At 37.8% G+C, this 26,578-nt stretch overlaps 1 protein-coding gene across 1 annotated transcript; it reads left to right on the top strand.

The window, feature by feature from the left end:
* Positions 1-1,609: 1,609 nt before the first annotated feature.
* LOC137394179 (uncharacterized) lies at positions 1,610-22,760 on the top strand. Its single transcript, XM_068080899.1, has 15 exons — positions 1,610-1,773; positions 1,963-2,086; positions 2,340-2,481; positions 2,949-3,261; positions 3,694-3,823; positions 4,823-5,030; positions 5,111-5,214; positions 5,999-6,173; positions 7,617-7,867; positions 8,602-8,821; positions 9,118-9,417; positions 9,526-9,792; positions 9,909-10,049; positions 11,945-12,170; positions 14,401-22,760. Exons 1-15 carry the CDS (start codon positions 1,722-1,724, stop codon positions 22,515-22,517), a joined length of 10,770 nt encoding a protein of 3,589 aa, XP_067937000.1. The 5' UTR covers positions 1,610-1,721; the 3' UTR covers positions 22,518-22,760.
* The last annotated feature ends 3,818 nt before the right edge of the window (positions 22,761-26,578 follow it).

A 26,578-nucleotide genomic window follows, 5' to 3' on the forward strand; every position in this document is an offset into this window, starting at 1 on the left:
TCAATTTTAATGAACACATAAATCGCATCATACGTAAGGCTAACGGCACTCTTTTTATGTTTATGCGGACCCTTAAGAAAACATCTCCTAATGTCAAAAGGACAGCATACTATAGTGTGTGTCGTCCACTGCTAGAGTACGCTTCGGAAATCTGGAGTCCACATTTTGATTATAGTATACAAGATTTAGAATCCATTAACCGAAAAGCTTTTAGGTGGGCCAACAATTTAAGAAAATTTGATAGTATATCATCAGAAATGGTGAAAATGGGATGGCAAACACTTGCAGAGAGAAGACGCATCAAGGACGAAAGCACACTGCAAAAAATTTTAAGCCAAGACCTAATGGTCGATTTTAATAGATTTGTAATTAAGAACTCATCCTATTTTACTCGAGGCTCCAATATCAGACACACAATCAATACAAGTGCAATGAAACACTCTTTTTTTAACCGTGCGATGAAATTTTAACATCTGATTCTCTTATAACTAGACCAAGCGATCTTATACTTTTATCCTTCAGACTTAGATAAATAAGTCTATGCTTATTTGTGATCTTATTTTTATGCCTAATGCACCATTTTATTTCTACAGGCCTAGCGGCCACTTGAGATATTTTACAGAGATAGATAGATAGATAGAAGTTTGAATAACGCAAATAATCTTAGCCATTTTTTGCATTTAAAATACTTGTTTTGTCAAAACTACTTATTTTTATACACTTCGTACATACAAGTTTTGTTTAAAGCCGATGATCAAAAAACGGTATTTACTGTTGTTATGTTGGGTCGGAGAAATTTCAAATTATGCAATGCATATACATGTATATCCGAATACCATATTACACTGCTAGATATGAATTGAATTTACCAGGTTGTGGAAGTTACATGGTACAATGACTGTAAAAAAACTTGAATAATTTGCTGTTTGTCTCAATATAAACAGCTATTCAATTTGATAATTTGAACACACACATACATGTACTGTGCAAACAAAATTTTGTCATCCATACACTCTCCATGGCGCCTCTCTCCAGTATCTGTGTCATTAACAAACACCAAAGCCAATGCTAGTAGCCAGCATTGGAGAAAGATGCAAATAAAAATATAAACTAACATGCCTACATGATATATCCAAGTAGTTTGGTATTAGTTAAGTGCAATCTTTCGGGATAAGCGCAGCAGGCTTACAATAAGTGCATGGCTAGAAATGTTATCAAAAGGTTGTGGTTGGGTAGTCAAGTGCATTGATCACCATAGCAGAAAATGTTGAGCGAAAATAACAAATCGTGAACAATGCTCGAGAGATCAAGGTTTTTATCAGTTGTTTTATGTAGCCGTCGAAAGGCTAATTATAAAAGCCGAATATATTTTGGACCACTAAAGTAATTTGATGTCTTTTATTAAAAGTTGAATTAGCAAGTTTACTGTATTTAGAGGCTGTTGGGATAACCCGTTCGAGTAAAGCGCTACAGCCAATGAACTGCGCCCAAATCAGCAAAACGGACACTGCCGTTGCTTGTGCTCATTGGTTTAGAGAATTGCATACCGATAGCGTGGTTCTCTGTTATTGGCTCTTTCAGATTAGAAAAGTCTTGGAACCGACTAAATTAAAGCGGTAGTCAACTCGTGGCGCCGGGTGTGTGTAGAAGGGTCGGTTCTCGAAGTGTTTCAGCCTACGTATTTCAATTGTAGTTGGCATAAAACTGCACTGTGGTTCACAATGAACCGTCAGCTGCTTCTTCTGGCTCTTGTAGTGTCTTTATTGTTTATTGGTAAGCATTATTTCGCTGCCATCAACAAATGTTGTTAAACAATGTTTGATTGGCACCAAACTAGATACGCCACCGAAAGCTTGATTTTCCGATAGTTGCATGTGAAGTTACCAGTATTTTCTTTTATAAATGACTTTTACACTTGTCAGTTTTTATCTTGATTATTTATCGAATAAACATGTTTTGAAGGGGGTGCTGTTGCCGGAGACAATGATGAATCTGCTGACGTCGATGCATCTGAAGATGCATTAGTGGAAGACGATATTGGAAAAAGTCGAGATGGTTCTCGTACGGATGATGAAGTCGTTGCACGGTAGATCATTATACATTATTACCATATGGGACACTGCCATATCTGCTCATCTTTTGCTTGCAGGTTAACAAACGTCCCAGTTGTGACTAGAAAAACAGTATTTGTTTTAGAGACAAGGGAATGCATTATTTTAAAAATAGGACATAAACGTCCCAGACTGTTAAAAGTATTGTGGGCTTTGTGTTTTTATATAATTTGTTTGCTTAGTGTTTATTTGTTTCTTGGTATCTATCATGTCGACATTTTCTTGCAGTGAAGAAGAAGCCATTAAATTGGATGGTATGAGTGTTGCTGAAATGAAAGCTTTGCGTGATTCATCGGAAAAGCATGACTTCCAGGCGGAAGTTGATAGAATGATGAAGCTCATTATCAACTCTCTGTATAAGAACAAGGAGGTAAGCTAGATTTATCATCTATCGACTCTCACTCAGTCTTAGCAAGAGTATGAATGTTTAAAACGAGGTATGATAACCTTACAAGTTTTTAATGTGGCAAATTACTTGCTTTTGTTTTAAAACAAAATTCAAACTGTTAATCATCTTGTTTAGCAATATGCCAACTTGTAATTAACCGTATATATATCAGATTGGTGTGCCCAGTCAGTTGTTAATGTTATCCTGTCGCATACTCTTTTTGGGTTTTGGAGGTGATCCTATTACTACAGATATACATGCGTGTATGTTTTTATATCTGTATGATTGTTCTGAAACTTGAAAATAGGCTGATATCAGAACACTTTAAATGTTTTGCCTTATTGTTTATACTAAGAATAATAAGTTAAATTAAGCAAAAACAATGTTACGAATAAATTTGTGAATCCTTACGACCATTAAAATGTCACAAGCTGTTTTGATTTTTTTAGATCTTCCTGAGAGAGTTGATATCAAACGCTTCAGATGCTCTGGACAAGATTAGATTCCTTTCACTCACGAATAAAGATGCATTATCTGCTGTTGAGGAATTGACAATAAAAATCAAAGCCGATAAGGACAATAATATGCTCCATATTACTGACACTGGCATTGGAATGACAAAAGAAGATCTTGTGAAAAATCTTGGTACGATTGCCAAATCTGGCACTAGCGAATTCTTCTCCAAACTCAATGATGCTAGCGCTACAGAAGCGAGCGACCTTATTGGACAATTTGGTGTCGGATTCTATTCAGCTTTTCTTGGTGAGTGTAATGTCCTGCAGCTGAGTACTTGCACCCTAGATTAATCTATCTCTGTATTTATTCTTCTTTTAATTTGGATTACAAGTGATACTTTAGCAGTATTTGCTTTGCACTACCGTAAGTCTACATGAATATTTATACAAGCTGGGCCTCCTGTTGTAATGCAATAGTTATTAACATTTGCAGAGTCTTGCTGACCCGTCTGTGTATTAAACTACCTAGCGCTGCTATCTATAAATCAGTTGCATCGTTGATTGCATGATACTTTGCACTTGTGGAATAGTTTAACAGTGCCTTATATATAATGGAGCTAAAGTATACACGTATATTGTGTTTTCAATGATGCCTACCGTCTAGATGTTATTAGCCATTTGTGAGTCTTAACGAAAGCAATGCTAGTTTTGTGAAATCGGCAGTAATGTTGTCTTGCAGTGGCTGATAAGGTGGTTGTGACATCTAAACATAATGATGATGACCAGTATGTATGGGAATCAGACGCAGCCAGTTTCAGTGTAGGCAAGGATCCACGAGGCAACACTCTTTTGAGAGGCACTCAAATAACGTAAGGGCTCTTTTGTGCATTGTAACTTTTAGCGCAACTGCTTAATGGGGCAGGGCAGTTAGTGCTGCCCGGGTACCATTAATAAGATATTTATAGCAAAGATAATTATTAGTAAACTGAACAGCAACATCTGATGTTCATTTTCTAGCATAATGCAATATTCATGCCATGTTGACTTTTGACCTGCGTCTTTAAGGTTAACTTTTTTGAAAACCTAAAACTGATGATAGGTTTAACATAATTTTATGTCTTTGCGCATGTTATTACCGTGCCTTCGTAAAATTAGTTAAAATGTGCATTATCCATCAGACCGGATGCTGTAGTGGTGCGAGTTTACATTTTATTCCTGCATACAACTGTTCTATAGTCAGAATGAGATGTAAGTGGGAGAAAATATGAATGCTATATTTGCAAAAATGCTATTATTAGCCAAGCAAAAAAATCATTTTGCTTGGCCGATAATTGTCGATAATTTGTTGTTTTGCTGTTTCTATCTACCAACAAGTGATAAAATACACAAATATGTAAGTTTTGTGACTGTTCTAAAGCGAATGTCTAAAGCATTTGGGAAGGTGTGAAGGTGATTGCTTAAGCAAAAACAACTTTTGGATTCATATTGTTATTGTTACCATTAAGTCGGAGTCGGGTCCAACATATCAGTAGATACATAAATTACATTTTTGTTGCTATTTAAATCGAATGCAATTAGTAAGTTACTTCTGTCAATGTTAGCTAATGCTTTTATTTTCTCAAATGTAGTATAATAGTAATGTTTTGCAGTACATATATGTATAATGGCTAAGTTTATTTTATTAGATTTTGTTGCTTTGTTAAACATTGGGAATGGTGAATTTTTATTAATAAAAGATAAGACTTTTGACAAACATACCCATCTTTATATACATAGATTATAAAGCACAAAATTTCGATCATCATCAATCTTCAGCAATCAGTTCTTTAACAAAAATGCCTCGTACCAAGATACTTGAATGGTTGCAGACTTCATCTTAAAGAAGAAGCTGCTGAATATCTTCAACCTAATACTATTAAAGACCTGGTGACTAAGTACTCACAGTTCATCAACTTCAACATCTACCTTTGGGAAAGCAAGAAGGAGACAGTGGAGGAAGCAATTGATGAAGATGAAGAACCGGTTGACAAAAAGGATGAAGCAACGGATGCTGAGGATGATGATGCAGAGGTTAGCGTTAATCGCATATGCGACAATGTGGGGGGTTGATGGCATTGTAATGCTGCAGAACTAGTGTTGTCCTTTGACCTTTTTAGGTTGTGGAGGAAAGTGATGAGGATAAGCCAAAGACAAAGAGTGTGGAGAAGACTATTTGGGATTGGGTCCTGGTGAATGGCAACAAACCAATCTGGACCAGAAAGTGAGTTGACCTACTATTAATAACACCTTGAAGATATAAAATTTTTAGTTATGTTATCGCTTGGATCATATGTATAGCACTGGTTTGGCAATGATTTAAAGATTTTAAACAACCGACTTAACATATTTTTGTGTGTAGGTTGACTGAAGTACATGCACTTCATGCAAATTAGTTGTAGCACTATGCCAATAGTGGTCCTGTTTAATTTGTTTGAGGGCACCATAACTGCTCTTAGACATGGTTATGGCTATTTTAGTGATAGTTATGTTGCCAATTGAGCATTATTGATAATAGAAAAAAAATGTTTTAACAAAAAGACGGAGAATTTTCCCAAACTAGAAGACATCAAGTAAGAGTTGAAAGTGAATTTTGTTGCATTTTGTGAAGATGGTGGTGTTCACCAGAAATCTTTCCTGCTGTAGCACATTCTGTGCTACAGCAGGAAAGATCAACTGTAGCACATTCTGTGCTACCTATGGTGATGCAAAAGAGAGCTAGAAAAATTGCACATTTATCAAATTAAATTTTTCAACATAATTTGAATCATTTAAAAAGCCTTACACATTAAAATTTTTGTAGAAGAATGGCAAATAGCTCTAATATTTTTTGTAACAATTTTCGTAAATGGTCACAATTCTTGAACAGCTGCTTGTTTAGTGTTACATTAGCCAAAGTGTGAATCAAGTAGATTCGTGTTGCTTGTGAATGGTTTTCTACTGGCTTGGTATGCCTTTTAGCTACTCCATGGTATTTTTTATAACCACAAAATGCTTTATTATTGTAGGGCTGGGGAGATTGATGATGACGAGTATAATGAGTTCTACAAGTCGTTTTCGAAAGATAGTGATGATCCACTGTCTAAAACTCATTTTACGGCCGAGGGTGAAGTGACTTTCAAATCCATTCTTTTCATTCCTAAGAACAGCCCTGTGGACTGGCAAAATCAATCGAAGAACAAGGTAGGACTATCAGAATTAGAACCATTTTAGTAGTATTTGTTTTGTTTTATACACTAGCAGTGGCAATCAAAAGTATACTCAACATATTGCACCTGCCACCTTGCTGTAACCACACAAGTATGCATTTTAATTTATCAATAAAAGTATGAGTACAATTCAACCTAATACACACCATGAAACTGTTTTAAGTTGCGCTATTGTTGGTTAGCGAGCACAATTCTAACAACTTTTAAAATTTACGTAGTCCGAAGCACATAAAGCAATACGCAAGAAAAATATTACGGCAATTCGCCATAGTAAATATGATGCAACTGACTTGATTGCGCTAAAGATGGCAACTCTTTCTACCACGGAACTTTTGCTGCTGAAAAGAAAATTGTTGTTAAAAAAGAAACGATTTTTAGCCATAGTGTCCGAACGATAAAAACCAACAATAGTGGCTAAGCAGTTGCATCATGTGTACTATGTTGAACTGCACTTGTAATTTTATTGTCACATGTTTCTTGGACAATACTAATTACAAAAGCTGCCAAAATCGTGCTCGCTAATAACTCATTTAGCCAATTAAAAGCGTTTCATCGACGAATTCGGTGTGCATGCACAGCTCAGACAATTCTGTTCATTTCGTGATTTCGGTCAGAATGAACAAATAATTCGTTCATTTCGTGATTTCGGTAAGATTGAACGAATAATTCGTTACGTGTGGCCGTACCTTTAGTCTTAATCAGCATTATACATTCTATGAACATTGTGTTACATACAACTTGATCAAACATTGGCAATGCGATTTTCTAAACCATTTTGAACTGATTTATGAAATTTAGTTTTTCAGCAGTTATTGCTGATTAGAAGTTATTTTATATTGTCATGTGAATTTATACAATATAATTATTGCGCTCTTTTCTTTGCATCAATCAGGTTTATTAATAAGAGTTGCCACTTTTTTGAAATAATTTTATGATTCAGATTTAACAGTGAGACGGATAAATAAATAATTCAATCAATGATGTTTGCATGTGGTGAAAGTTGTTTTGCCCTTTTTGAACTATTAACTGACAATTATTAGTTTCATGTCATTATAATAAATAGATATTGTAATCAATTTTGCTTTTCACCAGGCATTGGCAATTGTTAGGTTTGAGGTAATTTATCCCTATGACTCTGATCATGAACTGGTCTTCTACGCGTTGTTACTATGTAATATGTAAGCTATACATTCAGCATGAAATTCGCAATATTGACCTTATAACTTACTCAAACTTATCTGTATGAAATTGGACATTAGTCTGCTAGATATTCATCAGTTAGGCCAAGCTGGAGTCTTGCAGGTTCTTCTGGTGCAGCAAATGTAAATACATGTTTTTGCATATTTTACATGTGTATGTCTGTAGAATTCATTTTCAGTGTCAGTGCCTAATCATACTACTCTGTTGTTCTATTCAGGGCAATATAAAAATGTATGTTCGTCGAGTATTTATTACGGATGATTTCGACGACATGATGCCCAAGTACTTGTCATTCATCCGCGGCATTGTCGACAGTGATGACCTCCCCCTAAATGTCTCTAGAGAAACCCTTCAGCAACACAAGCTTCTTAAAGTCATCAAAAAGAAGCTAGTAAGAAAGGCTCTCGACATGATAAAAAAAATCAATGATGAAGACTATGAACAGTTTTGGAAGGAATACAGTACCAAGTATGTTACTGTGATGTCAGTGTCCAATGGGTTTTAACATTTCCAGGCCATTTAGTTTAAACTGCCTCTTTTGCACAGCAGTGATTGTGTGGTCAATAGTTGTGCTAGTAACATCAACTCTAATTAGTTATTTAATTACTACTGCAGTTGTTGCAATCACTACCAGTACTAATTTGAAATCTTGTTCACTGCAGGCTGCTGCCTTAGTTATGTCTGTACATATTTATGTTTAGTTCGATACTAAGCAGGGATAGTTTGATAGTAAGCAAGGCTTACACTAAATGTTGTGGAAGAGATTGTTTAAGTCGGATACTTTTATCTACAAAAATACATGAACATGATTGTGAAAGAGAATGATTGGGGAATGTTATGAGGTCATTAAGAATGAATGTACGAAGCAGATGTCTAGCTTTTCAGGTAGCATCGACTGCTTCTCTCATACTTAGAAATGGTTTTGTGCTGGCAATTAGGATGCTGCTCAGTAAATCGCATAGCTAACTGATGCCTGCTAACCTTGTGCTGCTGCCTGTTAGTGTATGCATTATGAATAGTATTCTTTTGATAATGTTGTTCCTGCCAAAGTCAATTGCAATGATGATCTTTTACAGTCGGATGCCTTATGCTGGTCATATATAATTGTCTGGATTTTTAAGGCATAAAAAAGGTCACAATCTAGCGATCAGCTGCAGTCTTTCATTGTTTTTAATGTGTTTGTTTCGTCTGTTTGTTTGCAGCGTAAAACTGGGAGTTATTGAAGATCATGCCAACAGGACTCGTCTCTCCAAACTGTTGAGATTTAAATCATCAAATGATGAAGAAAAGGGTTGCAGTCTTGCCGACTATGTTTCGCGAATGAAGGATAAGCAAGAGCACATTTATTTTATGGCTGGTGCTAGCTTGAAGGAAGTGAGCAGCTCTCCATTCGTTGAAAGATTACTCAAAAAAGGCTACGAGGTTTGTACTAGCGATAATAGATACCTAATCTGTGATCAGAACTGACCATTGTTATTTTGTTGCCATCATCTAAGAACTTGTGAGATTGTGGCTTCACTCAAGATAATCAGTACAGTGAAGATTTGCTACATCCATATGCAAGGCTTTAGGTGCACATGTTGTAGGTTAGTGTACACTAGAGGTCTTTTTCTATTAAAAATAGTTTGAAAAAAAATAAACCTTGATTAATAGTTTTACTCAGTTTGCGTGTTTGCCATGTTATTTATAGCAAGAGGTACTAATAACACATCTTATAGGTACTGTACCTCGTGGAACCAATTGATGAATACACTATCCAAGCCCTTCCAGAGTTTGATGGCAAGAAGTTCCAGAACGTAGCTAAGGAAGGTTTGGATATCGATGGTGAAGACGGCAAGGAGAAGATGGAAATACTTTCCAAAGAGTTTGAACCTCTAACAACATGGCTTAAGGAGAAGGCCCTCTCCGACCTCATTGACAAAGCAACTGTCTCGGCGCGTCTAACTACATCACCATGTGCTCTTGTGGCTAGTTCATATGGATGGGCTGGCAATATGGAGAGAATCATGAAATCACAGGTAGGGTTGTTCTTATTTCGCTTAATCTCTCACTACAGACTCAGTGATGGATCATTCTTTTCTTCTAGGCTGCCAGGGCTGGTGAAAATTTTACTTAACTCTTTATAGGCATATGCTAAGACTGGAGATGCCAACAGCGACTTCTACTCCTCTCAGAAGAAGATCCTGGAACTGAACCCTCGACATCCTCTTGTCAAGGAATTGAGATCTCGTGTAGACGCTGATGAGGATGATGCAGCTGCCAGCGAACTGGCAATGGTTCTCTTTGAGACAGCAACCCTGCGATCAGGATATACCCTCAAGGATACATCAGCCTTTGCAGAAAGAGTTGAGAAGATGATGAGAAGAAGTCTAGGGGTCAGCTTAGATGAACCAGTGAGTATTTTTATTACTGCACGGAACCAGTGATGGCAGCATTTACTAGCTTGATAGTTCTAACCAATAGTTCTTACTCGCCGATAGTTACAGTTGTGCACAAACTGTTTCGTCAGGTGGAGGAGGAACCAGAAGAGCTTGTTGAGGATGATGAGGATGCAGAAGAAGTCACGGATGATGATGATGTCTCGGAACCCCCGGTGCCTATTGATGAACAGCCAGTAGATCAAAAGCTGACCTCCTCAGAACACGAAGAGGTAAATTCTCATTTAATACATTGTTGGGTATATTCGCTGGTTTTGCGTTGCCCTCTTTTCAGCGTGTCCCTTTGTAGTTGGCAGTTGAAATATATTGTTGTTTCTTCATGGCAATAAACAGGAAAAATTGTAATACATGAGTTAATTGACAGGTTGCTCGGATACTTGTGTTTGGAGATTATTTGTGTCGAAATATATTTGATATTTAGTTTCCATATCCACTAACATGCGAAGTTGTTTTTGAGACCATAGGATAACCACACTTGAACACTGTATTTTTACATGCCATGCAACATTCACTATCATACACTGACAGTAGAGCAAGAGCATTTAAACAACTTGCCACAACTGTTTTGAATTAAACTTGCCCCATTGAATAAGTGATAGTTGTTTGTTGTAAACCAAAATTCAAACAACTTTTAGACTTGGCTGACATATCTTTTCATGAAGCACGGAATGCTGCATTGTTGGTTGTGGCAATTTTTTTATGGAAGCATCTTGATTTTTACTCTGTAGGCATTAGCACCTAGCCCCATTGGCCATAGCTTTCTTGTGCATACATGTAGTCAAATGTGCCACCCTGTGTTTTCCCTGCATGATGCTGTGTGAATGCATTTGATTTTACTCATTCATAATTGTGCTTGTTTCTCTTGAGCATGGCAATGGTAAGAATGCCTGGTTGGTAGCATTTCTGAAAAGCTTGTGTTCTGTTTATTTGTAGGCTGATGATGTCCATGATGAACTGTAGCCTTATAAAATCATATTGGTTCATATAGGAATTTCTCTTCTTTTTTGTTGTGCACAGACTCAATTCTACAACAGCGTTATTTATAGGCAATGCTAATTTTTGTGTACATTTCTGTAAATTTCTTCTATATATCCACTACTTAGCCATTCCAACTGTGCTATTATTGGTATGCACTAATTTCTCAAATGGCATTCTACACAATACAACATTCATCCTAATTACTGTAACTACGTTCCATTGAGCAGCCAATAAAAAGTCCCTCCTGAACGCTGATAATACTGGTGTTGTCTCGAATGTAAACAGTCTGTAACGAAATAAAATGCTATTTAACTGACACTCTTTGTTTTGCTTTTTCACTGAAGCTAACTGTGTGCCTGTAGCCCATAGTAACCTTAATAAATGACATGCAGGCGGGAGATCCATGAGTATTTCTGCTACAATTGAGTTGTGAGCCTTAGCAAGAGTTAGAGGCCAATGGTAAAATTATTGAAGACACCACTAGCAAATCTTACACAATGTCTTTAATAAGCAACAAAAAATTGGTACATTGTTCTTCCTGAGCTTGGTTGATCTCTTCTGGAAAAGCTACATAGCTTTGCAGCATGGTAGCACAGCATGTTTGTGGTGAGTTTACAGGTATTTCTCTATTAGCGGAATGCATTGCGTGTGATGAGAATACCACCGGAGTCAGTATGTGCAAGTCTGCTGCTGTCCAACTACATACAATGACAAATGCGATTGAAATGGTCAAATGTTTGCCAGAATTTTTTTTGTGAAATCAGCTTAATGCTAAGCATTTAACTAATTCACATGCACCACTATATTAGTTAGTTCATGGTATATAGCTCAACCATCCAGTACACCGAAACCTGAAGTCTGTTCATTACCAAAGAATTTTGATAGCTTAATTTTCACATTATTTATAAGATGTTAGATGAATATCACTCACTTAAATTTAAATTAGATTAAAATATAAACCTATGTCACCTGTATAACAAATGCACAATAGGTTTGCCGTAGTATTGTCCTCATTGAAATTTTAGACTGGACAACAAAGTAGAGCAAAATCAGATGACTGCTAAGCTAGGGATGACCAAAAATACTGTATATTATAAAGCGATTTACATGATTTGCTTGAATTGTTTAGATGTTTCAATATGGAAAAGGACTCGAGCAGCAAGCACCTCCTAAGCGTAGGCTCCTCAGTATTGAGGAAAGTGAAGACGTGGAGGATAGGGAAACCATGGATTTGAATAGGAATGGTATTCCTGATTACCTTGATGTGGATACGGATGGAGATGGCCTTCCAGATTACCTTGATCTGGATGATGATGGAAATGGAGTGCTCGACGAACATGAGCAAACTTGGCGTGGTAAGTCAGTAAAAAAATTGAAAGGTCTACACTGTATATAAATCATTCTAGCCAGTGAAACAACTAAGTAGAAGTGAAATGGGAAGAAACAGAATCTTTAAATATAAGGGTATATGTGCTTTAGAAGCATGCACTATTCAGAATGGTGAACTAAAGACCACATGTTTGGCCTTGTAAAAAAAGCAACCTGCTGAAAAAATTTTGTTCCAAGCATAGGAAGTCGAGTAACGAAAACAAAGAATTTATATTGTATTACATAGGTACAACCTCTTAAGTATTTCTAAAAGGATAGGGTGAAGATATGGTAAGAAAGGCATTTTTTGTGACAAGTTAGAGATGTATTCAACGGATCTGTACTGATGTATTTACGAAATATGGCTGTCAAACAGTTTTAAAGGTGTCCTGGCAGCCTTAGAGTTTCATCAATCGTCTAATTTTGGTCATTAAATGTCAAATTATGTATTGTAGATGAAGTTGCTCTTCACTAAAACGTCTGAATCAATTGGTTTCTTTAATAAATAAAATGAAGCTACATATGTTATATCGGATAAATTACAAGTTTTTATGCTGTTCACATTATGACTCTTCATGTTTGTAAATGTTTTTCATTTGTTTCGTTTTTTTAATACGTGTACAGTAATACTTGACTTACGAGTGCTCCAACGGACGAGGAACTTGAGATACGAGCCAGCTTTTAAGCAAGTTTTAGCACTAACATACGAGCCATGTTTGAGATACGAGCACGTGAGTCAGTTGCCAAGTATGCCGGAGGTGTTTTATGAGAACAGCATCACTCTGTATTTTTCAACTGCTCAGGTTATACTTTTGTACCGTGTTTTTTTTTGCGCGCGATTTTCAGTGCAGAATTATGAGAATTAAAAGTACGGTGCGTAGACCGCAAGTTTGCCAGTACAATGAAAAATAATGGAAAGAAAAAGCAAATGATAACAATGGGTATTAAACGAAAAATTATTGTAAAATATGCGAAATGTGTATGCGTGACTGAGCTAGCTCAGCAATATGACAGAAATACATTCACAATTATCAAACAGAAGGATTATACTCAGGGCATTTAGTTTGTAAAAGGACTAACCATAGTTTCTAAACGGCGCAGCGATCTTCACGACCGCTGATGGAGAGACTGCTCAGGCATTGGATAAAAGATAAACAATTGGCTGGTGACAGCGTAACTGAAACGATGTTTCAATAAAGGCGAAAAGGCCGGTGGTGAAAAGGCGAAAAGGCCTATGTGAAAAGGCCGGTGCTATCTATCAAAACTATAAAAATAGACTTTCGGGCAAGTTGGCTAGTGGTCGTGCATTAACCCTTTGTGACAACACCAGTGTTCGTCCTAATCGCAACATGTTGAAAAGGTGACAAAGGCAAACGTCCTTAGATAGGTTTATCTTAAAACAGACGGCTAGTCGTGAAAGCAAAACAAAGGAAAATTGGCTAACCAGCAAGAAACTTCAAACTATGAACGCCGAAGAAATTTTAATTACGTTAAGTTAAAAATGAAAGTTTGTTTTTAAGTTTGTTTTTTAAGACTTTGATAAATGCAAATTTATCAAATTCAACTGTTGTAATGAAGGATAACACTTATATCTCCCTCTCTGGCAAATGCTAGCGTTAGCTGCTACTGCATGTATTTAATTTTACATTTTAATTAATCACATTTCCTTGCATTATTTTTTATTTGTTGCTTTTTGAAAGCATATAGTAAGTTAAGACAATAACCAACATGCTCTTTTTGTTACAATATCTAGTTTTGAGTGTTTTATTTGCATTTTGTTAGAGTATGGAAACCAATCAATATATCTTTAATTGTTCTATATATAAATAAATTGCACCAACATGCGAGTAAATTAACAATTGAGCTTTGTCTCGGAACGCATTAAGCTCGTAAGTCGAACTATGACTGTAGTTATATTTTTTGTATAGCAAAAAATGATTAATATATCCTCAAAGAGTTCGACATGAGCCATTGTTTGGCGTTGACAGGTTTTTTATGGAAGGCGCTAATGTATTGGAGAAAAGAGTTGCAGGTCTATTGAGAACCATGCCACAAGTGAAATATGCAAGAAAACAAAAGAACCTATGCTAATTTTATATTGAACTATATGAACTTGCTAAATGTACATAAATATTTGCGCTAGGATCTAGGTAGATAGCTCTTGAGGAATTAGACATTAATAAAATTTGGGTGAAAGTTGAATCAATGATCATTTAGAGAAAGATACAGATGGGGATGGTATACCAGATCACCTAGATGAGGATGGAGACGGAATACCAGATCATTTAGAGAAGGATACTGATGGGGATGGTATACCAGACCACCTGGATGAGGATGATGATGGAGATGGAATACCAGATCGTTTAGAGAAAGATACAGATAGAGATGGTATACCTGACCACCTAGATGAGGATGATGATGGAGACGGAATACCAGATCATTTAGAGAAAGATACAGATGGGGATGGTATACCAGACCACTTAGATGAGGATGATGACGGAGATGGAATACCAGATCATTTAGATAAAGATACAGATGGGAATGGTATACCCGATCACCTGGATGAGGATGATGATGGAGATGGAATACCAGATCATTTAAAGAAAGATACAGATGGGGATGGTATACCTGACCACCTAGATGAGGATGATGATGGAGATGGAATACCAGATCATTTAGAGAAAGATACAGATGGGGATGGTATACCAGACCACCTAGATGAGGATGATGATGGAGACGGAATACCAGATCATTTAGATAAAGATACAGGTGGGGATGGTATACCAGACCACCTAGATGAGGATGATGATGGAGACGGAATACCAGATCATTTAGAGAAGGATACTGATGGGGATGGTATACCAGACCACCTGGATGAGGATGATGATGGAGACGGAATACCAGATCATTTAGAGAAAGATACAGATGGGGATGGTATACCAGACCACCTAGATGAGGATGATGATGGAGACGGAATACCAAATCATTTAGAGAAGGATACTGATGGGGATGGTATACCAGACCACCTGGATAAGGATGATGATGGAGATGGAATACCAGATCATTTAGAGAAAGATACAGATGGGGATGGTATACCTGACCACCTGGATGAGGATGATGATGGAGATGGAATACCAGATCATTTAGATAAAGATACAGATGGGGATGGTATACCAGACCACCTAGATGAGGATGATGATGGAGACGGAATACCAGATCATTTAGAGAAAGATACTGATGGGGATGGTATACCAGACCACCTGGATGAGGATGATGATGGAGATAGAATACCAGATCATTTAGAGAAAGATACAGATTGCGATGGTATACCTGACCACCTGGATGAGGATTATGATGGAGATGGAATACCAGATCATTTAGAGAAAGATACAGATGGGGATGGTATACCAGATCACCTAGATGAGGATGATGATGGAGATGGAATACCAGATCATTTAGAGAAAGATACGGATGGAGATGGTATACCTGACCACCTGGATGAAGATGATGATGGAGACGGAATACCAGATCATTTAGAGAAAGATACAGATGGGGATGGTATACCTGACCACCTGGATGAGGATGATGATGGAGATGGAATACCAGATCATTTAGATAAAGATACAGATGGGGATGGTATACCAGACCACCTAGATGAGGATGATGATGGAGACGGAATACCAGATCATTTGGAGAAAGATACTGATGAAGACGGTATACCTGACCACCTGGATGAAGATGATGATGGAGACGGAATACCAGATCATTTAGAAAACGATAGTGATGGGGATGGTATTCCTGACCACCTGGATGAGGATGATGATGGAGATGGAATACCAGATCATTTAAAGAAAGATACTGATGGGGATGGTATACCTGATCACCTGGATGAGGATGATGATGGAGATGGAATACCAGATCATTTAGAGAAAGATGCAGATGGAGATGGTATACCAGACCACTTAGATGAGGATGATGATGGAGATGGAATACCAGATCATTTAGAGAAAGATACTGATGGGGATGGTATACCAGACCACCTGGATGAGGATGATGATGGAGATGGAATACCAGATCATTTAGAGAAAGATACAGATGGGGATGGTATACCTGACCACCTAGATGAAGATGATGATGGAGATGGAATACCAGATCATTTAAAGAAAAATACAGATGGGGATGGTATACCTGACCACCTAGATGAGGATGATGATGGAGATGGAATACCAGATCATTTAGAGAAAGATACGGATGGAGATGGTATACCAGACCACTTAGATGAAGATGATGATGGAGATGGAATACCAGATCATTTAGAGAAAGATACAGATGGGGATGGTATACCTGATCACCTAGATGAGGATGATGATGGAGATGGAATACCAGATCATTTAGAGAAAGATACGGATGGAGATGGTATACCTGACCACATGGATGAAGATGATGATGGAGACGGAATACCAGATCATTTAGAAAAAGATACAGATGGAGATGGTATACCTGACCACCTGGATGAAGATGATGATGGAGACGGAATACCAGATAATTTAGAGAAAGATACAGATGGGGATGGTGTACCTGACCACCTGGATGAGGATGATGATGGAGATGGAATACCAGATCATTTAAAGAAAGATACAGATGGAGATGGTATACCAGACCACTTAGATGAAGATGATGATGGAGATGGAATACCAGATCATTTAGAGAAAGATACAGATGGGGATGGTATACCTGATCACCTAGATGAGGATGATGATGGAGATGGAATACCAGATCATTTAGAGAAAGATACAAATGGAGATGGTATACCTGACCACATGGATGAAGATGATGATGGAGACGGAATACCAGATCATTTAGAAAAAGATACAGATGGAGATGGTATACCTGACCACCTGGATGAAGATGATGATGGAGACGGAATACCAGATAATTTAGAGAAAGATACAGATGGGGATGGTATACCTGACCACCTGGATGAAGATGATGATGGAGATGGAACACCAGATCATTTAGAGAAAGATACAGATGGGGATGGTATACCTGACTACCTAGATGAGGATGATGATGGAGATGGAATACCAGATCATTTAGAGAAAGATACGGATGGAGATGGTATACCAGACCACCTGGATGAGGATGATGATGGAGATGGAATACCAGATCATTTAGAGAAAGATACAGATGGGGATGGTATACCTGACCACCTAGATGAAGATGATGATGGAGACGGAATACCAGATCATTTAGAGAAAGATACAGATGGGGATGGTATACCTGATCACCTAGATGAGGATGATGATGGAGATGGAATACCAGATCATTTAGAGAAAGATACAGATGGGGATGGTATACCTGATCACCTGGATGAGGATGATGATGGAGATGAGACACCAGATCATTTAGAGAAAGATACAGATGGGGATGGTATACCTGATCACCTAGATGAGGATGATGATGGAGATGGAATACCAGATCATTTAGAGAAAGATACGGATGGAGATGGTATACCAGACCACCTGGATGAGGATGATGATGGAGATGGAATACCAGATCATTTAGAGAAAGATACAGATGGGGATGGTATACCTGACCACCTAGATGAAGATGATGATGGAGATGGAATACCAGATCATTTAGAGAAAGATACAGATGGGGATGGTATACCTGACCACCTAGATGAGGATGATGATGGAGATGGAATACCAGATCATTTAGAGAAAGATACAGATGGGGATGGTATACCTGATCACCTAGATGAGGATGATGATGGAGATGGAATACCAGATCATTTAGAGAAAGATACGGATGGAGATGGTATACCTGACCACATGGATGAAGATGATGATGGAGATGGAATACCAGATCATTTAGAGAAAGATACAGATGGGGATGGTATACCTGATCACCTGGATGAGGATGATGATGGAGATGGAATACCAGATCATTTGGAGAAAGATACTGATGGAGACGGTATACCTGACCACCTGGATGAAGATGATGATGGAGACGGAATACCAGATCATTTAGAAAACGATAGTGATGGGGATGGTATACCTGACCACCTGGATGAGGATGATGATGGAGATGGAATACCAGATCATTTAGAGAAAGATGCAGATGGAGATGGTATACCAGACCACTTAGATGAGGATGATGATGGAGACGGAATTCCAGATCATTTAGAGAAAGATACAGATGGGGATGGTATACCTGACCACCTGGATGAAGATGATGATGGAGATAGAATACCAGATCATTTAGAGAAAGATACAGATGGGGATGGTATACCTGACCACCTGGATGAGGATGATGATGGAGACGGAATACCAGATCATTTAGAGAAAGATACAGATGGGGATGGTATACCTGACCACCTAGATGATGATGGAGATGGAATACCAGATCATTTAAAGAAAGATACAGATGGGGATGGTATACCTGATCACCTGGATGAGGATGATGATGGAGATGGAATACCAGATCATTTAGAGAAAGATACAGATGGGGATGGTATACCTGATCACCTGGATGAGGATGATGATGGAGATGGAATACCAGATCATTTAGAGAAAGATACTGATGGGGATGGTATACCAGACCACCTAGATGAGGATGATGATGGAGATGGAATACCAGACCATTTAGAAAAAGATACAGATGGAGATGGTATACCAGACCACTTAGATGAGGATGATGATGGAGACGGAATACCAGATCATTTGGAGAAAGATGCAGACGGGGATGGCATACCTGACCACCTAGATGAGGATGATGATGGAGATGGAATACCAGATCATTTAGAAAAAGATACAGATGGAGATGGTATACCAGATCACTTAGATGAGGATGATGATGGAGACGGAATACCAGATCATTTAGAGAAAGATACAGATGGGGATGGTATACCTGACCACTTAGATGATGATGGAGATGGAATACCAGATCATTTAGAAAGAGATGCAGATGGAAATGGTATACCAGACCACCTAGATGAGGATGATGATGGAGATGGAATACCAGATCATTTAGAGAAAGATACTGATGGGGATGGTATACCAGACCACCTGGATGAGGATGATGATGGAGATGGAATACCAGATCATTTAGAAAAAGATACAGATGGGGATGGTATACCAGACCACTTAGATGAAGATGATGATGGAGATGGAATACTAGATCATTTAGAGAAAGATGCAGATGGGAATGGTATACCTGACCACCTGGATGAGGATGATGATGATAGAAATGGAATACCAGATCATTTAGAGAAAGATACTGATGGGGATGGTATACCAGACCACTTAGATGAGAATGATGATGGAGACGGAATTCCAGATCATTTAGAGAAAGATACAGATGGGGATGGTATACCTGATCACCTGGATGAGGATAATGATGGAGATGGAATACCAGATCATTTAGAGAAAGATACGGATGGAGATGGTATACCTGACCACTTAGATGAGGATGATGATGGAGATGGAATACCAGATCATTTAGATAAAGATACAGATGAGGATGGTATACCAGACCACTTAGATGAGGATGATGATGGAGATGGAATACCAGATAATTTAGAGAAAGATACAGATGGGGATGGTATACCAGACCACTTGGATGATGATGGAGATGGAATATCAGATCATTTAGAGAAAGATACTGATGGAGATGGTATACCTGACCACCTAGATGAGGATGATGATGGAGATGGAATACCAGATCATTTAGAGAAAGATACTGATGGGGATGGTATACCAGATCACTTAGATGAGGATGATGATGGAGACGGAATACCAGATAATTTAGAGAAGGATACGGATGGAGATGGTATACCAGACCACCTGGATGAAGATGATGATGGAGATGGAATACCAGATCATTTAGAGAAAGATATGGATGGGGATGGCATACCTGACCACCTAGATGAAGATGATGATGGAGATGGAATACCAGATCATTTAGAGAAAGATACAGATGGGGATGGTATACCTGACCACCTAGATGAAGATGATGATGGAGATGGAATACCAGATCATTTAGAGAAAGATACAGATGGGGATGGTATACCTGACCACCTAGATGAAGATGATGATGGAGATGGAATACCAGATCATTTAGAGAAAGATATGGATGGGGATGGTATACCAGATCACTCAGACGAGGATGATGATGGAGACGGAATACCAGATAATTTAGAGAAGGATACGGATGGAGATGGTATACCAGACCACCTGGATGAAGATGATGATGGAGATGGAATACCAGATCATTTAGAGAAAGATATGGATGGGGATGGCATACCTGACCACCTAGATGAAGATGATGATGGAGATGGAATACCAGATCATTTAGAGAAAGATACAGATGGGGATGGTATACCTGACCACTTAGATGAAGATGATGATGGAGATGGAATACCAGATAATTTAGAGAAGGATACGGATGGAGATGGTATACCTGACCACCTGGATGAAGATGATGATGGAGATGGAATACCAGATCATTTAGAGAAAGATATGGATGGGGATGGCATACCTGACCACCTAGATGAAGATGATGATGGAGATGGAATACCAGATCATTTAGAGAAAGATACAGATGGGGATGGTATACCTGACCACCTAGATGAAGATGATGATGGAGATGGAATACCAGATCATTTAGAGAAAGATACAGATGGGGATGGTATACCTGACCACCTAGATAAGGATGATGATGGAGATGGAATACCAGATCATTTAGAGAAAGATACAGATGGGGATGGTATACCTGATCACCTGGATGAGGATGATGATGGAGATGGAATACCAGATCATTTAGAGAAAGATACGGATGGAGATGGTATACCTGATCACCTGGATGAAGATGATGATGGAGATGGAATACCAGATCATTTAGAGAAAGATATGGATGGGGATGGCATACCTGACCACCTGGATGAAGATGATGATGGAGATGGAATACCAGATCATTTAGAGAAAGATACAGATGGGGATGGTATACCTGACCACCTAGATGAAGATGATGATGGAGATGGAATACCAGATCATTTAGAGAAAGATACAGATGGGGATGGTATACCTGACCACCTAGATGAAGATGATGATGGAGATGGAATACCAGATCATTTAGAGAAAGATACAGATGGGGATGGTATACCAGATCACTTAGATGAGGATGATGATGGAGACGGAATACCAGATAATTTAGAGAAGGATACGGATGGAGATGGTATACCAGACCACCTGGATGAAGATGATGATGGAGATGGAATACCAGATCATTTAGAGAAAGATATGGATGGGGATGGCATACCTGACCACCTAGATGAAGATGATGATGGAGATGGAATACCAGATCATTTAGAGAAAGATACAGATGGGGATGGTATACCTGACCACTTAGATGAGGATGATGATGGAGATGGAATACCAGATCATTTAGAGAAAGATACGGATGGAGATGGTATACCTGATCACCTGGATGAAGATGATGATGGAGATGGAATACCAGATCATTTAGAGAAAGATATGGATGGGGATGGCATACCTGACCACCTGGATGAAGATGATGATGGAGATGGAATACCAGATCATTTAGAGAAAGATACAGATGGGGATGGTATACCTGACCACCTAGATGAGGATGATGATGGAGATGGAATACCAGATCATTTAGAGAAAGATACAGATGGGGATGGTATACCTGATCACCTGGATGAAGATGATGGAGATGGAATACCAGATCATTTAGAGAAAGATATGGATGGGGATGGCATACCTGACCACCTGGATGAAGATGATGATGGAGATGGAATATCAGATCATTTAGAGAAAGATACTGATGGGGATGGTATACCTGATCACCTGGATGAAGATGATGATGGAGATGGAATACCAGATAATTTAGACAAAGATACAGACCAACTAGATGAGGATGAAATGGGATGGGAAAGACTACTCATGGGAAATGGTGGCAATGCTAACAAACACGTCCGCAAAAGTAACAGAAACGGTGATACAAATTTTGATAAAGAAGGTAATGCGGAACATTTCACTTCTTCTAGCAGTAAAGCAAATGTACCATCTAGCAAAATCTCTGAACGATGTGAAAGCCTTTCTAATTCCATAACTGATGAAAGTGCATCAGATATAGACAAAAAAACTATGGATGATGATTCTTTTATTCTTAAATTATTTGACTATGTCTCAGATTTGGTTTATGATGGACCTCCTGTTATAAAACAGCTCGTAGATGAATCCGGAACAAACGACGATCCAAGTTCACACACAGTGAAAATTCCAAAGAAACGGTGTTCGGTGAACTGATAGCAATTGGCCATATCGCAATTTCCTAACCCATTATGCAATCCTAAATTCTACTATACATTGATCACTCTCTGTTAATTTGTTTAACAATATGTTCTACACCAGCCTTGCATTATTATTCTGAAAGCCCAATAGTATAACAAAGTAGTATACTCTATTTTTGGATTTTTTGTAGAGTCAAAATCAAAGTGTGATTGACACTTAGGAGAATTAGCGAAACTTCTTATCAGCCTATGCTTCAGTACAAATATATGTAATACATGTTTAATAAATTCAATGCATTCCCCAAATCTTTGTATATTAAAAGTTTTACGATGGTAAATTATAGTAATTGCATTAAAAAAGTTCGTAAGTAGAATTGCGTACTGACATATCCTCACATTTTTATAAAAAAAATTTTCGCCATAATATTTCGCACCTTTATGGATTCAATGGCTAGCATTAATTTCCGGTTACTGTCTTTACAGTTGAAATTTATTGAAGTTGAAATCAGTTACAAATTTTTTTTAAGGATTGGCTTCTTCCTAATTATGCAAACCATTCACTATTCTGCCAGCTCTATCACTGTTTACCAATTCCACACATGTAGGATTCTATTCCTATTATAAAACATTGCTTAAAAAGAGTAAATGTTATTAAAAACAACGGTGATCATCTCAAATATAAATGAAGACTAACTAAAAATATTTATGGTAATAGCTTGGTTGCCCAGTACGCTTTGCGGTATACATATTACAATTTTCCAGTCCATAAAGAGATTTATTGCTAATTTTCTGATCTCTCGATGCTAACTGCGTGTGTACACTCATCTATACCAAAGATGTCTGAGATTAAATTGACAGCCTCTCTTAGAAATTTTTTACCAGATTGCCGACTGCTTTTAGAGATGAAAGATCAAGCTCCAGAAATTTATAAGTTTCAATGTTGTTTGCCAAATTTGACATACATTATAAGATAATGTTGGAAACCACTGAAGAACTCTGAAGGGGAATGCTGGAGTTCATAGTTGACAAAGCTAACTTCTCATGAGTTGTTTAGTTTTATCAATTTGCTATCTCAATCGAAATTTTGCGATTGCAATAGTTGTTCATGGTAAACTTTTAACAACATGAGTTGTATGATATTGCAAACTAGTCATAACATTTCACTCGGGACAGAATCTGTTGACTCATTGGAAAGTGATTTTCACTTGTCAATTGATAGCAAATCTGTGCCTTATAGTAACTTATAATTTTCCTTGGTACTGGAAGCCTTCGACAGGAAACTGTTTTGGCTGTTTTAAAAATCAGGGTCCAGCAACATGAGGTCTCCAGCAACATGAGGTCTCCAGCAACATGAGGTTTTCAGCAACATAAGGTCCCCAGAAACACGAGGTCTCCAGCAACACGAGCTCTGTTCTAGACCTCATGATGTGACCTCTAGTGTCATGATCTGACTAGAACTGAGTGTATTACGTTATGTAACTTGCCTTCATAGCAACTCCATCAGTTACAATACTTAGCTATGTGATGAAAACAAATACTGCAATAGACATATAGGCTCTGCTCTTTCATTGGATATCGTGAGCTAAAGCTCTTAGACTATCCGCTAATAGGCATTTGAGAAAATAGCTTGCTTGCAACAATGATTATAAAGCCAAATCCTACATCTTGAGCAATGTGACCACAACCCTTAATGAACTGAATTCAGCGATAAGCTCTTCATAATAGCCTCAGACGTAACAATTATAATCGATTTTTGGAAGTTCCAAAGTTTATGTTCAACCGCTGTATCTATGCTAGTCAACTCTAAGAAGATGTCCTGTTTGGCAAAAACTGCAAAAAAGTGAGATGGCCAGACTGAGGTACAAATATTACAAAACCAATATTAATTTATAGCGCCATGTTTTTGATATTCACATTCAAACTATTAAATCATCAATCGTAACATACAGTGCAGGCATAATCTATTGTTTCTAAGCATGTGATTTCAAGTTTGTACATTCTCATGTTGAAGCTCAATTGTTTGTAGTACTTGAGTCGATCAACAAACTCCTGGACTAATGTTAAATAACGTAACTAATGGGTCAACTAAACTACAGAAGTGTTCACTGCATCCTTAACACAAATTATTTGATCTATTACTTTTGGTTAAAGAAATGTGTAACCAAAGAAATGCTTCGTGTCTTCGCTGGTTATTACTGCAATGACTACATCTGTTCAAAATTACCAGTTTAGAAATTTCTCAACTGCACAGCAAACACAAACTAGCTTGAGAATTCCAGTTGCTCAATGTTTATTCAAGTATGTTTTACGTAGGGATTATTTATATGCAATATTTGCAGGCAAAAGTAGTGATGTTTTTTGGCAACGTTTGCTTGAGCAAAGTTTATATAGCTAAGAGCTGATTTGTCATTATCATAACAAAATATGCCTAACAAAATCACTGAACTGAGTGTTCGCTAAAGTAGCGGCTGCTGTTAATATATACTACATATGCAAATACTTCTTTGTTGTTGGACATTGCAGGTGAGCCCTGTGCATGGTTTTGGGATGATTTAACATATCTACTTGAGAGCCATACTTGTGTAGCTTGAATTGTTATACTGTACGTGTATAATGTTAAATAACTGCATACTTGCAGCTCAAATTCGTTATTATCAACTGTTTGAAAAAATCTTTAGAAACATCCCTAAATAAATCCTTTTGCAGATGAAGTGTCAACAAGAGCATTGAAGTGGACAGTGTATTAGTTTGTGTATATAGGCTAATTCCCTATGATCACCAATCGGTTGTAAACTACTTTTGCATTTTTGTAGTATTATCTCGTCATTTAAAGACTTCTTGAGAATATACATACATGTACACTGTATATGTTTTATTTTAGGCTGGACTAGCTGTCATACAAGTTTTCGTTTGTGAGTTAATAAAATCCACCAGCCTCGGCCTTTGTTGCTAGATGTTTGCCCCACCTCTAAGCCTACAAGTAGCACTGCACCTGCAATTTTGCATCAAATACCGTAGGTAATGCGCAGCATACAAGCAACACATCCTGAAGTGTGTCTTTCATAGAACATTACTAGCTTACGACTTGAAAGCCATGTTTATTCAAATGGTTAAAAGGGTGGGGTGCATGGAGATTAGGAAAAGATACAGGATAAGAGAGGGTGCAATTAATCTGTACAAATAAAAGACTAACTTAAATTCTGTCTAGATCTTTTAACATCCTTTAAAACTCTCCTAAAATCAACATTCATGACCCATTAAATTTGTATCAAATAAGTATTGCCCGCAATACAAGCAACACACCCTGAACTCTTTTTTTCATCAAGGATAGAAAGTAATCTTTATATTATACATACAGCGGTCATATAGACACATAAACGATAGCTGGTGAGTGGTGCATTTGCAGCAGCTTGATTTCTTGATCATTGCACCAGTGGCTGATGTTGTGCCAGCACTCAGCTGGCACCAGCAGAACCTTGCATTACCAAGCTTCGTTCATAGCTAGGCAGATTGCCCTCTAGGAGTTGGTTATTTCCTTACTTCAGAACCAAGCGGTGTTATTCGCCAAGTGGTGTTGAAGTTGCATTCCCTCTGGCAGAAGTATCGGAGGAGACAAACACAGGGGAGAAAACTTCGACTATGTCAACGCGATTTGCATAATAGCATAAATATGGCGCCTTACAGTGCCTCGCGTTGCGTGTTTGCAACTCGAGTTGATCAACTCGAGTTGCACAACTCGAGTTGTGAACGCGCAACACGACTTTTCAAAAGTAAGGTGCAATATATTGGTATTACGGTAGAATAACCGTAGATCTGGTTATATTAATAATGGTATATCAATAGGCACCCGTTAGCTAATAGAAATTAAACTATTAGTCTGGTGGCCCACAGGGCATTATCGTGTCAACAGGTGGCAGAAGATGGGGTCTATGGTAACTTGACACTTTTAACATGTTTCTAATTTATTCATTACTAATTTAATTTCCTACCAGTATTTTAGTTGATAAGCTAAGAGTAATTTGCCATTAAATGGTGAGTAGTTATACAAAAATAAATTTTTTCTTACGCCGTGTGCAG

This window comes from Watersipora subatra, chromosome 4 (genome assembly GCF_963576615.1).
Source record: "Watersipora subatra chromosome 4, tzWatSuba1.1, whole genome shotgun sequence".
Taxonomy (NCBI): domain Eukaryota; kingdom Metazoa; phylum Bryozoa; class Gymnolaemata; order Cheilostomatida; family Watersiporidae; genus Watersipora; species Watersipora subatra.